General features: G+C 38.1%; 1 protein-coding gene across 6 annotated transcripts in view; it reads right to left on the reverse strand.

Moving 5' to 3' along the window:
• The window catches only part of ANK3 (ankyrin 3), a 488,871-nt gene extending 480,353 nt beyond the window's left edge, over positions 1 to 8,518 (reverse strand). For all 6 annotated transcript variants that reach the window (XM_080640919.1, XM_080640916.1, XM_080640924.1 and 3 more), the window contains exon 1: positions 7,907 to 8,518. In XM_080640919.1, coding sequence (XP_080497045.1) covers positions 7,907 to 7,969 — 63 coding nt within the window. In that variant the 5' untranslated portion in view covers positions 7,970 to 8,518. The remainder of the gene's footprint in view (positions 1 to 7,906) is intronic.
• Between the last annotated feature and the right edge of the window lie 7,255 nt (positions 8,519 to 15,773).

Genomic DNA, 15,773 nt, shown 5'->3' on the forward strand with positions numbered 1-15,773 from the left:
ACCCAACAGACTGTCAAATTACAGCAGGAAGGCTGGGGAGTGTTGGGGAGGGAGGGTAATAGATCAACCAAAGGACTTGTATGCATGCATATAAGCACACCAATGGACACAAGACAGTGGGGGTGGGGTGGGATGAGGGCATGCGACAGGGGTAGGGGAGGCTGGGGGAAGGTCAATGGGGAAAAAAAAGGAGATATATGTACTAATATATGTAGTATTTTAAACAATAAAATATTTAAAATAATAAAATAAAATATATAATATAAACAACTACTGAGTTGGGAGTGAAGGATGAAAATTTTGAGGCCATCTATAGACAGCCATCATTTAACAAACTGCTTCATTCTATTTTGAGTTTCACAATCTAAACTCCACTCAAGCATTAAAACTTCATAAATGATTTAGAGTTTTGTTTTTAAGGACACCAGTATATCAATTGGTATCTAATAATATTAATGAGACGTCTTCAACAGCAGGATTTAATATGCTTTGTTCCTATTACTTCCCTGGTGGTGGCAGGACCAGTGGATTTCAATGACTAAAGTTATAAAATTAATAAAGGAATAAGGAGTTGAGAGAAACTTCCAGATTTTAAGCTATTAGATAGCCATGTAATGTTTTTCTCTATATTTACAATTTTGTGTAATAGAGAGAAAAATATAAAAAAAAAAAACATTTTTAAAATAATGTTTTTAAATAAATAGGAATTTTTACTGAAGATGGATGACAGAGAAAGTAATTTTATGTGCTAATTATGGAAAATTAATTACCCTTCACATGATTAACAATTTCTTGGCTAGTAGGCACAATGATTCAATCAAATGATGATTTCCCCAAGGTCTCTATGTCTTCTTTCAAAAAATATAATCTTGAGTTATTTTTTTGTAACCTCATCAAATGAACAACAAAAATTAAGATAAGCTACAATTCACTACTTTAAAACAAACAAACCGGAAAGCCAGGTTTTATAAATATCATCTTCAAAACCACCCTGTCCAAATGTTCAGATTTATTACCAAGCAAACTGATAGCTGTTAGAATGCTTCTGGAAATAATTTTTCCTACAGACTGAGAACTGCATATAAACCTTTGATATAGCGCCTGACATTACAGAGCACCACTCTACCTGGAATTTATTAAGGGCAAATACAAGCCCTCTCACCCCAAGCTAACCTTCAGTCATACTAGCTCATCACCAGTCCCAGCTAAGAACTCAGTATAGATTCACAATCATTATCTGAAATCCTTGCAGCGAGAAAAGCTTTGGAACTCAGAACTTTTCAGATTTAGAAAGGGATATAATGATATTATGGACATCCCCAGAAGTGCCCTGGGACAGCACTCCAGGAGCCAAGAATGTTTACTTCTGCAACAAAACAAAGAAATATTCACACTAAGTAAGATAAATAAAGACTATAAATAGCTTCACATAAGGTCGGAACAGGTTTTGCTGCCAAATGAGTTCAGGTCAGGTCAAAGAAGTTTGGAAAAATAATCAGATTTTAATTTGGATTACGGAATGATGGAGAAGGGATTTCAAAACAGTGGAATATCAGTGCCTCGCTTTAAAAGCCACATTTAGAGTTAGTGCCCCAAAGCTGCTTTACATTAAATAAATTTTTATCAAGTTTCTCCTGTTCTCTTTTTAATAAATAATTTGAAGAAAATCTCAGGGTAAATCTACCTCATTAAATTAGATTTTTAAAAAGCAGTATTATGTTGAGAGTCTATTATTTTATGAAATTCTGAAATCAAGAAGTAATCTCCCAGGTTCCCTTAATCCATTCGATCTCTCCCTACATAAAGGAAGTTCCAAACCCACAAACACCCTGTGCAAAGACAACATGGAAATCCACATACTAAAATGAGCAAATGCCAATACTAAATTCAAGAAAATACCATTACAAGTTAATTATTTGCATGAGTCAAAATTACTGCTTCATGGATATTTAAACTAAAAAGTTGATAGCATTTGTAAAAGTAAGGTAACAATCAAGAGGAAGGATAGAGAATTTTAAAATCTTTAATTTCTAGCTATCTAAGATTAAGAGACAAAACATTTGACAGTGATACATACAGTGAAATGGAAAGTATATAAAAGGCACTGGACTTGCAGGGTACCATTAGCCCCTCAGAAGTCACAGTGCACTGGACATGTGATCATGCTCAGCGAATGATCATTTAAATAACTCAGCCTGCTCAACAAGGAAAGACTTTGAGAGGTTATTTGCTTGTAGAACAAAGTGAGCAACGTGAGTGGTGGCCGAACACACAAATGAAAACTAGAGGGAACGCATGTGCTGGGTGCTCAAGCACACCATCATTTTACAAGAGGACACCATGTACTCCAGGCACCCTCATTAAAGTGCCTAGAACCAAAGAAGAACCCAACAATGAAACCCTGGCACTTACTAATCAATGTCACCCCAGTACATTTAATTTTAAAAAGGAACAGCAGCATCATTAGAAATAATGAATGAAAATCAGAAATAGACATTTATTTGACCCTCCCTTAAAAAACAAATATACATTTGTGTAATTTAAGCTTTATCAGAGCATAAACAAGCTCAGCTCTCACACATAAGGCAAGCACATGGGAAGAGAGAGATTGAGAGACAAGAAAAGAGGGAGGGGGAGTGGGAATGAGGGAGAGAGGGGAGGATGGAGGAAGGAAGGGAAGAGAGAAAGTTGTAAAATCCGCCCTCAGAAAAAAACCCACAAACTATAAAAACCAACTTAAATAAAGTAAGCTACTTTGGATTTTTAAGATGAAAAAGGCAACTAAAGTGAAATGGTGAAAATGCCTTTACTGAAGTTCCCTAGAAAATAAGCAAACTCACTGCTATGGAACTCATTATCTATCAGGGTATAAATATCTAAGTATTTTTCTCCAATCTGCCACTAAAAAAAAAATCACTGAATGAAACACTCAAGGGACAAAGTCTACAGTAATCACTGGCAATGAAACTATATGACATATAGTCCTACCAGATGGAATGATTATATAAAATAATGACCTCGTATCCCTACCAAATACTAGGGATGTTTTTCTCAAAAGCAAATCTGACTTGGCTATTCATCTCCTCAAAGCATTTTGGTGAATGCCAGGACTAAAAAGAGACTTTTGAGATGGTCCTTGTCTTTTCTCCATTCTTTGCATCTTGGCAATAATACAGCTCTGTACTCTGCACTCCAACCACACAAAAAATGTTTAGATTTCCGAGCAAACCAGACTGCTTCAAGTATTTCTCCCTCTTTCATCCCACACTCTCTGGAAGCATCTGACCCTCTGGGGGACACTTGGGAAACACACATCCTTTTAACATCAATTTAAGCATACCTCCCTCTGTCTCTCCTTTCCTAACATCATCCTCAAATAGAATTTACCACTCCCTTCTTTCTGTCACTGATGGAACTTGAATTCACCTTTGTTTGGTACCTTTAATGCTTTCTGCATGAATTGGTTTGGCATAGCTGGATTTGGCCCAGGAAATGAAGGCTCTCCCCTACATAGCACCCACTGAATAATTAAATTAATTGAAAGGACTTCAATCACCATCACATGTTTAATTAAGCATCTTTAAGTTGGGAACCTGGACAACATGGCCTTTTTTAGTTGCTCCTATGGACTGAATTGCATCCCTCTCCCAATTCATATGATGAAGCCCTAACCCTATCATGACTGTATTTAGAAATGAGGCTTTAGGGAGTAGAGTTTGATGAGGTCTTATGGGTAAGATCCTAATCCAACAGGATCAGTGGCCTTAGCAGAAGTAGAAGAAGAAGAAGAAGAAGAAGAAGAAGAAGGAGAAGGAGAAGGAGAAGGAGAAGGAGAAGGAGAAGGAGAAGGAGAAGGAGAAGGAGAAGGAGAAGGAGAAGGAGAAGGAGAAGGAGAAGGAGAAGGAGAAGGAGAAGGAGAAGGAGAAGGAGAAGGAGAAGGAGAAGGAGAAGGAGAAGGAGAAGGAGAAGGAGAAGGAGAAGGAGAAGGAGAAGGAGAAGGAGAAGGAGAAGGAGAAGGAGAAGGAGAAGGAGAAGGAGAAGGAGAAGGAGAAGGAGAAGGAGAAGGAGAAGGAGAAGGAGAAGGAGAAGGAGAAGGAGAAGGAGAAGGAGAAGGAGAAGGAGAGGAGAAGGAGAAGGAGAAGGAGAAGGAGAAGGAGAAGGAGAAGGAGAAGGAGAAGGAGAAGAGAAGAAGAAGAAGAAGAAGAAGAAGAAGAAGAAGAAGAAGAAGAAGAAGAAGAAGGAAGAGGAGGAGGAGGAGGAGGAGGAGGAGGAGGAGGAGGAGGAGGAGGAGGAGGAGGAGGAGGAGAAGGAGGAGGAGGAAGAGAAAGTTATTTTTCTCTTTCCACTTGCCTATGCCAAGGAAAGGCGATGTTAGCACACAGCCACTGCGAGAAGGCAGCCATGTGCAAGCCAGAAAGAGCTCTCGCTGGAGCCCAACCAGGCTGGCACCCTAGTCTCAAAATTCCAGCCTCCAGAACAGTGAAGAAATAAATTTCTATTGTTTAAGCCACCGAATCTATGAATTTTTAAGCCACACATCCTTAGCTATGAATCCAGATGCTAAATAAATAAAATCATTAAATGTCACTTTTTACCCTTAATTTTTAATGGTTAGGTAGACCAAGCACTTCTGGCATTATAAAACCAGGTGGACAATAAGTCCTCACTTGTCATTTCTACTAGAGAATCAGTCACTCTATAGTAAGTTTAAAATTCCATGATGACAACCTCTATGAGGTTAGGAGTAATCATTTTAAAACCTCTTCTGAAAATATAGTCTTATTAGTGATTTTTATTTTACTCTCATAATATCCCTAGTAGCAGTACCAGATACATGATCCCCATTTACAGATAGTTTGATTGCACTTTCAAAGACAAGATAGCAAGTTAGAAGTAGGACTAGAGTAGAACTCAAGTCACCTGACTTTTAGTAAGTCCTTTTTTGTAAACAGAATAAGGAGAGATAAATAGCTACAAGATGTGGACATACACACATAGCCTTTTCACATTCCAGAACAAGGTCTAGAAATTATTAGAAGAAAAACATTTCCTAACATCATTTGAATCCTTATATTTCTGAGCAAAATATGAATATTTACTGTGTGCTAATAAAGAAGTGACATAATGGTTCCATCACATTTAGCTCACTGACTCCAACATTAAATATGTCTCATGAGAGACTTTATACCCAAATACCTAAGCATGTGATCTGTTCGGAAAACTCTCAATACCAACTCATAATTTTAAGGCAATTTTGAGATATATTCCAATACAAAAAGAATTCTACACTTAATATTATATCAATAATTTCATAAAAAACTAGGGAATATTTTAAATACTTAGGGAGCTTGTTGCCATAGAATTTGGCAGGTTGCATAAATATCCCACCTGAAATGCTTTCATTTCACCAGACCTACCAATGCTGCATGAAGTGTAGGTCATCTGGAACACCCAGAGTCCTTCTGAAATATTTGCTTCAGAAGGACAAGGAACACACACACACACACACACACACACAGATACACATATGTGTGTGTGTGTATATATCCAAAAATATGATATGCTTTATCCAATAAATGTGAGAAGAAAAGGCCTATTAAGTTAAAAGATATCTCCTTGTTATATCTGCTCTAACACTGAAAATTATTGGTGTATTCTGGTCAGTAAAAGGCAGAGATAAATCAATGAGACACTTATGTAGTGTCAACTGCATACAGAGAGCATGCTGAATGCCTCCTGATGTGAATACCATAGGTTCAACGTGAACAAGGGAATAGAGCAGGTACATGATAATGTGAGAAAGAATCAGAATGTGTCAAGTGTCCTGACAGTACAAGGTGCTGTGTCAATGCAGAAGATTGACTGAATTCTAACCAGAGAAGGTGTCAAGATGGCAAGATCTGGGTTGGCCCTTCAGGGCTTGGTAGGATTCCACCAAGTAGACTGGCATAGAAACGCTTTCTCCAGGGACAAGGAACAAGCATCTGAAGAAAGAGATTAACTCAAGGACTGATAAGAATCTACTTTGGATGGAGTCATATGTGAATGAAGTAGATGGTGAAGGGGGAAAGCCTGGAATGTGGAAATGAAGGGCCTCAAGCTCAGTGGTCACAAATTTGGACCTCACTGAGCAGGCAGCAGGGAGTGTGGAAGGTAATGGGCACAGTGTGATGATGAAGGTTTTCATAAAGAGTACCCTGGCAACCATTGGGAATGGAAGGGAGAAGGGTTCAAAGCAACTGACTTAACATTGTGCCCTGAGTAGGATAACTTTATATGAGGAGAAATGGAACACAGCTGGGGAAATTTCAAAGAAGAGAGGAAAAAATGTCCATGTTAAAGGATTCCACATAAAAGCTCAATGATTTACAACTGGCCCAGCAGCCACTGCTCACTTTAATCTGGATTGCACTGTCGTGGCTCATAATGTCTGCCTGGGCTGCCCGTGACACTCTGTGTGCAGAATCATGGTGGAGCCTGTCAGACACTTCAGGCCATATCTCATAAACATGAGCAAAGCTGACAGCTTTCCTTGAGACCAGCACCACTACGCCAGGCATTAAACAAATGGTTCCTGCTGCGCAGCTGTGGCCTGCCCCCTTGGGAAATCAGAATAGCACCTTTACAACATCATCAACCCCTGCTGAGACAATATTCAAGAAGTCAAGACTGACTTAAAGCCAGTTTGCACAGCCTCCCCATCTGGAGGATGTTGAACCATTGCCCTAGAAGGTTGGCATATTCATAAAAGTATCCTCAGGGTCTGCTGATAGTAGCTCCTTTAAGAATACCATATTCAAATGAATCTTTCATAAATAATAAACAGATTGTGAAAATATTTTAGTGCCTGACAATTCAATGAATGGTTGAAATTTTTATCTTCTCTACTACAATCATCCATTCGCTACGTGTCCACTGACAGAGCATACATTACATTGGGTCAAGGAAGCATTTTAAAGGGCCACAATGACATATAACAGCCCTAGTAATTAAAATATAATATCTGAAGATTTTGATAATAGATTTAAAAATGTAGTACACGTTTTCCTTACGTAGCTATGAAATATAACCCTATTTTCAGGATTTGTTTTCTTTGTTTTACAGATATACAGCTGTCTTTTCCACTGGTGGCACGCCCTGTGAAAGCCAGTATACACCACAATGAATAAAAAGCAAATGCTAGACCTAGGGAATTACCTCCCCCATTTCAAAATGCATTAAAAAGTTAGGAGCACATTTTAAGACACACACATTCAAGAAAATCAAAATGAATATACAGGTTTACAATAATCACCTATTTATATTTTGAAGATTCTTCCATTTACATGGAAAACAAAATTAATTTCATATATTATAATAAACAAATTAGGCATATGGCTGTACAACTGCAGAGTCAATTGCAAATCAGAGATTTGTCAGCCATAAGCTGATCAATAATTAAAATGGAGTTCACCTCCATACCATAATCTTAAAGTGTAACTACAGGTTTCCCTAAGTTTGCCTAAAATATATGTTAAAGCTAAACATCTATAGCATAATAATATTCATTTGTAATTATGCCCTGTTGATTAACAAGCATTCTGGAAAAATTTAAGGGATAGAAAAACACATCCACCCACATAATTAGGACATGTGTTTACTTAATAATCCTGAATATCAGTATGAAAAACACCACTTTAGTGAATCTAAATGACTATATTTAAATAGTTTAAATATTTTAGCAATGTATCCGAGTTGTGATGTTCTTCTCCAACACAGAACACACCCATTAATAGACCAGAAAAACAAAAGCATTCTAATTCTAGCAGCTTCTTCAAATCCAGTCTCTCCACAATCCAGCCTGAAGATCACTTCCTCCCAGAGCCAGAGAACAATACAGAGAACATGTTGCTTATTCATTTCTTACCTTTTTTCCTTTCCTTTTCCTATGAGCAGGTTTTGCACTTTTCTCCTTTGGTTCTTCACTCATCTTTCCTTTAAATCAGGTGAGTTGATCAAAGACAGGAGATCACTGCCCGTATTCCAACATCCAAAACCACGACAAAGAGTCAAAGCATTTAGACCAAAGTCCATTTACGGGGCTCCCAGGCAAGCCGCCTCTGCTTACACCCAGCCCTGCTGCTGTCAGAGCCGCGGGCGGCTAATGTAGCCTGTTCAGCTTTCCTCAGGCAGAAACTGGGTGTTCTCTACATCAAACAGTCAATAATTCCTCTAACGAAAATCAATATTTTAGTCTTTCATTTTTGACTCATCATTACCCTGAGATAAAATCTTGACAAGACTTTGTTGCTTATTCCTCCACAGTGATTCCAGCCTGCAAATGGTGAGAGAGAGAGAGAGAGAGAGAGAGAGAGAAAGACACACACACACACACACACACACACACACCCTCACATACACAGAAATAAGCTACAGACTGCTGACAAGTCTCCCAAGCCTTCCCAGAGGCTGATTTGCTGCTTCGCGCAGGCTGAGAAGCCGAATGTAAATTGCTCTCAGTGCTGTGAGCCTCCCATATGAACACATGTGGTGAATACATCAGGGCATACCAGAGGAGGAGGCAGTCCAGAGAGTGATAAAAGATCAGGTTACTGGTTGGTAAAAAACACGCCATGATTCAAACAATAAAGAGCCCTACTACAACTAGAGAAACCCAAGATTATACTTTCTCTATTTTTTATGAGATAAGCAATAGGCAAATGACCAATTTTCAGCTCAAGATTTCTAATGAAGGGCTAATTACAGAAGGCCCCATATCTAATTTGCTATGATTTTTAATCGTTGGTTTCCTTCCATGAATATACCAACCAACCAATCAACCAACAAACCAGAAACCCTCCAGAATATTCAGGAAATGCTAAGAGCAAGCAGAAGGAACATTCTGTGCTTCCTGACCATGTTTAGGGCAGTGCCACTATCAGGTCAAGGTATACACTCCATGCTTCATGCCATCCTGAGACCTGGGCTTCAGGATGTTTTGTGTGTATTTGTGTGTGTGTGTGTGTGTGTGTGTGTGTGTGTGTTGGGGGGAGAGGGTTCACACCTGGGTGGAAACTCCCTCACCGGGCCTTCTATCCATTTAAACATAGCTGAGTTACCCTCAGAAGCTGTCATTTAAGCATCTCTTGAAGAGTGCCAGGTACATTCTGATTCAGGAAGGAGCAAGGTTGTACGAGCTGCCACAGGCAACCACTAAGATCAAAACAAGTCTATCTGAGCAGATGATTGACACAGGTGTAGAGAAGGAAGACAGGAACAGGTGGAAAGGAGGAAAAAGTGGGAAGAAAATGGAAAAGGGGTCAGATCCACCCTTGGGGGCCTAGAATTCAGGGGGAAAAATCATACTATTTCCTCACTCTAACATTTGTATTCAGGAGGTATTGGGTTAAAATCAATGCTAACATTTGCATTCGGGAGAAATTGGGTTAAAATAATATAAAGCACAGCCTTACAGGGAAAAAAGACATAACAAAGGCTAATATTCAGTGCTGTGTGCCAAAGGATTTGACACTGTTTGGGGGAAACAATGCTTAGAATATTGAGCCAAAAGGACAGATGTTTATGCTAAAATATTCCCCATTCTTTACCTATTATATACAAAGGGGAGTTGTCTCTACAGTATAAGCAACCAACGCACTCCTTTCCCTACCCTTCGAACCACCAGTCCTCCAGAAAGGCCTGAGTATGAGGGATCCTTCAGATGGCTTCCCCACAGCCCCACAGGCCAGGGACAGGGGTGCAAATGACCCCACAAAGAGCTACATGGTTTTTATGGGTTAACTGCTGGAGCTTCTTTTCCACTGTGAGATTCCACACTAGTTAATTACAGTGACATACATACATCTCCACACCACGGTACATCTGGTGTGGCCAGAATTCTAAATGGTGTCAGGCATCTCCTCTCACCTTCCAAGTTTGGTTTAGACTTTAAACTGCTACCCACCCACAGTTCCCATTTTCTGCTATTTTTCCACAATGTTCCTCTGGTCTTGCAATAAAAGGTAGAAAATCAGAAACCTTTCAACTTCCTCCACAATTCAATTTTTCCTCATATTCAAAATACGGGGAACTCTAGGGAACCAGCAGCACTTGTACCACCTCTATCATTCATTTACTTCTATCAGATAAACCTGGGTTTGTTAGTGGTGGACCTTCTGAGGCACAAGGATAAAAATTCTGTATAAGGTGAAGGATATAAGCAGGTGGACAGAGTCAGACTATCTAAATCTTTGCATTATTCATTAGTCAAGCATCAGAGATAGTGCCTCCAACTATAGAAGAGTTTTGATATTTTGATTCCTAGTGTCTAGCTGGGGTCCTCAAACTACAGCCCGCGGGCCACATGCGGCCCGCCGAGGACATTTATCCAGCCCACCGGGTGCCGCTGCCTGTCCTGCTTAGCAGCCAACTCGTCCCGGGCCCGCAGTGCGCATAGGAATTTGTTCATAGTTCTTTTTTTAAAACTATAGTCCGGCCCTCCAATGGTCTGAGGGACAGTGAACTGGCCCCCTGTTTAAAAAGTTTGAGGACCCCTGGACTCTAAAGAATTGCTAAGTTGAATCACCTCCCCAGAAAAGTCTTTGGCAGCTCTTTACTGAGTAGCCACAGAGTGTGAGCCTGTTTTCTTTTCTTTTTTAAATCAAAGGTGCATAAAATTGAAACTAAATTTAGCTTATTCATGTAAAAAATTTTAAATTAATTAGGATTTTAGATCTATAAAATAAAACTAACAGGAAAATGTCTGGCCAAGTACACAGCAAAGAATGTGTTTGGAGAAAATATCATTATAGTAACTTTTAAAACTATAAAAGTGTTTAATTGATGAAAACTTTAGAAAATTGGTGAAGAAAACGAATTGGCAGGATATGAATGAGATTATGACTGAAGATACTTATCTGCCCATTTCATTGATAAAGCATGAACCTGACTCTATTCACTTATATATACACAACACTTTTATTGTAAGCTAAAGTGCTCTCTGCTGGTTGGATGGAAAAAACACACAGGAGATTTAAAGAATTAGATGGCAAAATTCTACAAATGATCATTTTAGGAAGGAATTATTCTTACTGATGAGGAGCTCATAAATCTGATTGAATATACTTCAAGATGTCACATTATATAATTGGATCTGGTAGAAAGCCCAGTTTTGAAAATTAATTTTAAAATATCAAATTTAAGTAGCAAAATATATAAGCTATTTTAATATTAAAAGTAGGTGATGTATAACATATTTTATTTTTATTTTCTGTACTAGTAACTTATTAAGTTCTAGACTTTTTAGAGTGAATAAATTACATTTCTACGAATCTAGAAGGTTAAAAGAGTTTCTGTGTTAAAATTGAGGGCTTAAGACATCACAAAATCAATATTCATTTAATTTCTAAAAATATGAAACATTTTCACTTTGTAAAACTTAACATAAAATTTCATTTAAAGGTTGAAAATTAAAACAATTCAGACAATAGAAAACCTATCCCTTATTATTGTTTAATGGTGTTTCTAACACTTGTGCTTTAGAAATATGCAATCACAGAAATACTGATTGTTTTTAATACCCAAAGGTGTAGCAAAGCATTTCAAATTAAAATTGCTCTGGGTAAAAGAGTAATTGGATTGATCTAAAAACAGTCTAGGGCTGATTACTTGTTCTCAAAATGTTAACTACTTTTCAATGGCAATCTCTTTTTCATCTAGATTATAAAATTCCCTCAGCCCTTGAGAAACTTAAATTTAGCCTAAGAAAAAACTTACATGCTAAATACACTGAAATTACCAACCTGGTAACAAAACTCTATTCGTTCAGGATGCCAGAAAGGAAAGATAACTGGATTATACTGCTCCCAAGCATGACTCCGTAGAACTGACTGCCTAATTAGAGTTTACCCCGGATAGAAACGATCATAAACTAGTTGATACAGATCTACTGAGACAGTTCTATTTTTAAATTAAATAACTCGGATAAGAGGACAACAACCAGCGCCAAGTTAAGTCTCGTAGAACAGATCTATTTTTAAAATGAAAGTAGCTTACCATAGGCAAATAACTGGTCTAGGATTATCGGGAAGCAAATTTTAAAAAATATATTCTGCATAGAATTCACTTGAAAACCCTATCACTGACTATAATTCCTTGACAAAAATTAAAGTACAACACTAGTGATAAAAGGAAAAAGGTTTCCATGTAAGTTCAGCAGAAATGCCTATATGAATAGGCAAATTTTATTTTTAAAGCTGGGACGTCATGTACTTACTGTAAGTTACACGGCTTGTTGGCAAGCTAAAGTAGTTGCTAAATCTAAATCATTCCCTTGATACCATTCCTTAGTCTTTAATGTTTAAAATACTTGTAAAGTTAAAGACAAAACTAGAGGCAAGTAAGGTGCTTTTCCACAAATCTCTTCAGAGAGCCAAGTGAAACATTGAGGCGTTGTTCTCTCTTCGACCACCTGTGGCCCTGACAGGTCTTCCCTGAGGTCACCCAGCTAGTTAATAGCAGAGCTGGGACCAGGAGCACTTCTACTGACTCCTCCTCTGAAGAGCTTTCTTTCCCCTACACTGGGAACTCCCAGAGAGGGGAGCACCAACCCACAGTGAGGTTTGAGATAATAACCAATGGTAAGCAAACTTGTATTCAATAGTTATACATTTGCCTTAAATTAGAAAAATAGATACAACTAGGGTTCATTGGGTGCATCTCATGGAACCTTCACTGTGGGGTTACGGTATTTACCTTGCCCTATTTTGTGTGAATGCTAGGACAGAAGAAGGAAACAAGAGAAAGAGTATGACAGAAAACAGTTGGTTGCTTCATGAGCCCACAGTCAATCTTCATCCCACAGAACTGGGGTTGCCTTAGGCTACAGCTGATCCTTGGGTTTCTTCCACCATCAGCACCACTACTCTTTCATCCTCCTGCTTGCCCACTACTTCAAGTGATGTCCAGGAGCCCCTAAACTCCTGGGCCATCGCTAGTGATGATTGATAAATATGAAACATATCATAATGTAGTTTTATGTATCAAAGCCATTATGTTTTGCCGAAACCGGTTTGGCTCGGTGGATAGCGCGTCGGCCTGCGGACTGAAGGGTCCCGGTTCGATTCCCGTCAAGGGCATGTACCTTGGTTGCGGGCACATCCTCAGTGGGAGGTGTGCAGGAGGCAGCTGATCGATGTTTCTCTCTCATCGATGTTTCTGGCTCTCTATCCCTCTCCCTTCCTCTCTGTAAAATATCAATAAAATATATATTTAAAAAAAAAAAGCCATTATGTTTTGTACAATGTATTGTTATTCCTAATATGAGTGGAAACATCTGAATAAACACACTCTATGTATTTAAGCTTCTAGTCTTTTATGAGTCTTCAGATTGAAAAATGACATACAGTAACATTTGCACATCTGCTTAGAGCAACTCAAAATTCAGCTAAGTGTGGGCATGAGGTGAAGTAAAATGAGACCAGGAATTGACTCAATTTTCAGCCCATTCTCAAATACCCACATGATTTTAGTGATGTATAATGGCTATCGGTACTACTCATTAATATTTTTAATAGAATTCCTTAAGCCTAGATTTGCTCTAAGCAACATTATTTGTAACATTACAGGTCTGATGAGCTAGTTCCATTTTGACAATGCTTCAGGATTTTCCTGCTTTGTTCTGGGTGTTCTTTCTTTCCTGATTATTCAGCCATGTGCTCATTAAAATGTAATGATATAATCACAGTAGATTAGTGAAACAGAGAGACAAATGTTCAAAAAGATACAGCCTATAAATGGGTGACGTGTTTTTTGTTTATTTTCTTCCCTGAATCTTTGCATGTTCATCAGAATGATTTTCTGAGCAGGGTAATTTCTTTCACTAGGATAACAATTCTCTTTAGAGGCTTAGAGATGTTTACATGCCAGATACCCATCCTTCTGTGAGTCATTCTTTTGATCTTCCTCAAATCCATGTGTTTTACTTAATAACAATAGAGATCCTAAATGATTTTTTTAAAAATCATAAAACCATGGAGACAGATTCTAAAGACATTCCCTTGCTTTGTAAAAGATAATCTCCAATATTAAAATGATTAAGAAGTATGATGCTTATGTCTGGATCCACACCCAAATGGCATTAGTAGTTCTGCTGGATTTTCTTTTTTCTTTTTTGTTAATCCTCACCAAGAATATTTTTCCATTGATTTTTAGAGAGAGTGGAAAGGAATGGGAGAGACAGAAAGAGAGAAACATTGACATGAGAGATACGTCTGTTGGTTGCCTCCCGCATGATCTGGCCTACAACCCACGTACATGCCTTTGACCAGAACCAAACCTGGAAACCTCTGTCCTTTGGCTGATACTCTATCCATTGAGCCAGACCAGGTAGGGCTGGGTTTTCTTTTATTGTTGTGAAAATAATATGCAAAAAGTGGTCAGATACAGCTCTACTGGTGTTCTTTTTCATTAAATGTCCACAACAACAACAGCTTCTCAACTTTCCACATTCAATCACTATAGTAATATTGAGACCCTTATTTTTTCACCTACTAAAATAAAGGGGTAAGGAAAAAAAGTAGATTTTAAAATCTTTTAACTTATGCTAGATCTCAGAGTATATAAAAATTTTATACTAATGTTAATGCTGCCTTGATTAAAACCATATAGTGGCAAATATGTCTGTATGCCTTCTATTTATTACCTTATTTTGCTTAATAATAATTGGCACCAATGCCTGAAATCATTTGTTCATGGAAAGAAGGAACAGACTTGAGAGATGTTTCTAGCAGCAAAAATAAAAAACATAAAGGAGAAACTACAGTAAAAGAGGAATTGGTTATTGAAACAGAGAGTGTGTGGAATAAAGATCATGACAGCTGTTCTAGGAGCCTCCTGCCTCACCAGGATGTTACCTCATTGAGCCCCAGGATCATGACCATATTGGAATTAAAGCCAGGCCTAGGCTCTAGCCAATGATGTTTTCATCAGAGCATGATGAATCCCCAGATTAGTTGGAAGTAAAAAATTATAAAGTATATTCTTAATTTTAAGTTTTTATTGGTTGCCACACATACTCTGCGTCGGCCATGGTCCTTTACCTATATTCCTCCAACCAAATAAGTGAGAACACAAATTCCTCTTGAAGTGAGGGATCCCAGGGAATGTCAATCCTGTCAGAATCCTCCTCATATTATTTTTGTATTGATGCTTTTGGCATAAAAATACACCTCTAATTTTAAAGGGTTTGTACATTCAAGACATAATATGATTCAGAAAGTCACATCAGGATAAGCCATAAGGATGACATTCCTCCAGAATTTACCACTCATTATCAGTCTAATCATTCCTCAGCAGTGTCTAACACTCACACCTTCACCAACTTAAGTCAGCATCAGTCTTTTGTAATATTTGCCAAACTGACAAAGGAAAAATATTATCATGCTGGGTTTTAATTCACATTTCCCTGCTTGGTAGAAATGTTGAATCTCTTCATATTTACTAATCACTTTCATTTCTCATTCTGTGAATTTTATTTTCATGGCTGTACTCAAGTCTCTCAGGATAATCAATGAAGATGCGTTTCTTTCTAGGTCTAAGAATCAGAGAAACACATAGCCTCTACTCTAAATCAAAATAAGACATCTAAATCAGTTTCTAAAAAGTCCTATTCAGATAACTGCCGGCGCACACACCATTTTTTTGGCATGCCATCTTTACTTAACTGAAACCCAGCATTGCAATATTCAACATGTCCAAGTTCTGCTCTTTCCTAACCCCCTCTATAAAAAATGTTT

The sequence above is a fragment of the Plecotus auritus genome (assembly GCF_963455305.1).
Source record: "Plecotus auritus genome assembly, chromosome: 9".
NCBI classification, from domain to species: domain Eukaryota; kingdom Metazoa; phylum Chordata; class Mammalia; order Chiroptera; family Vespertilionidae; genus Plecotus; species Plecotus auritus.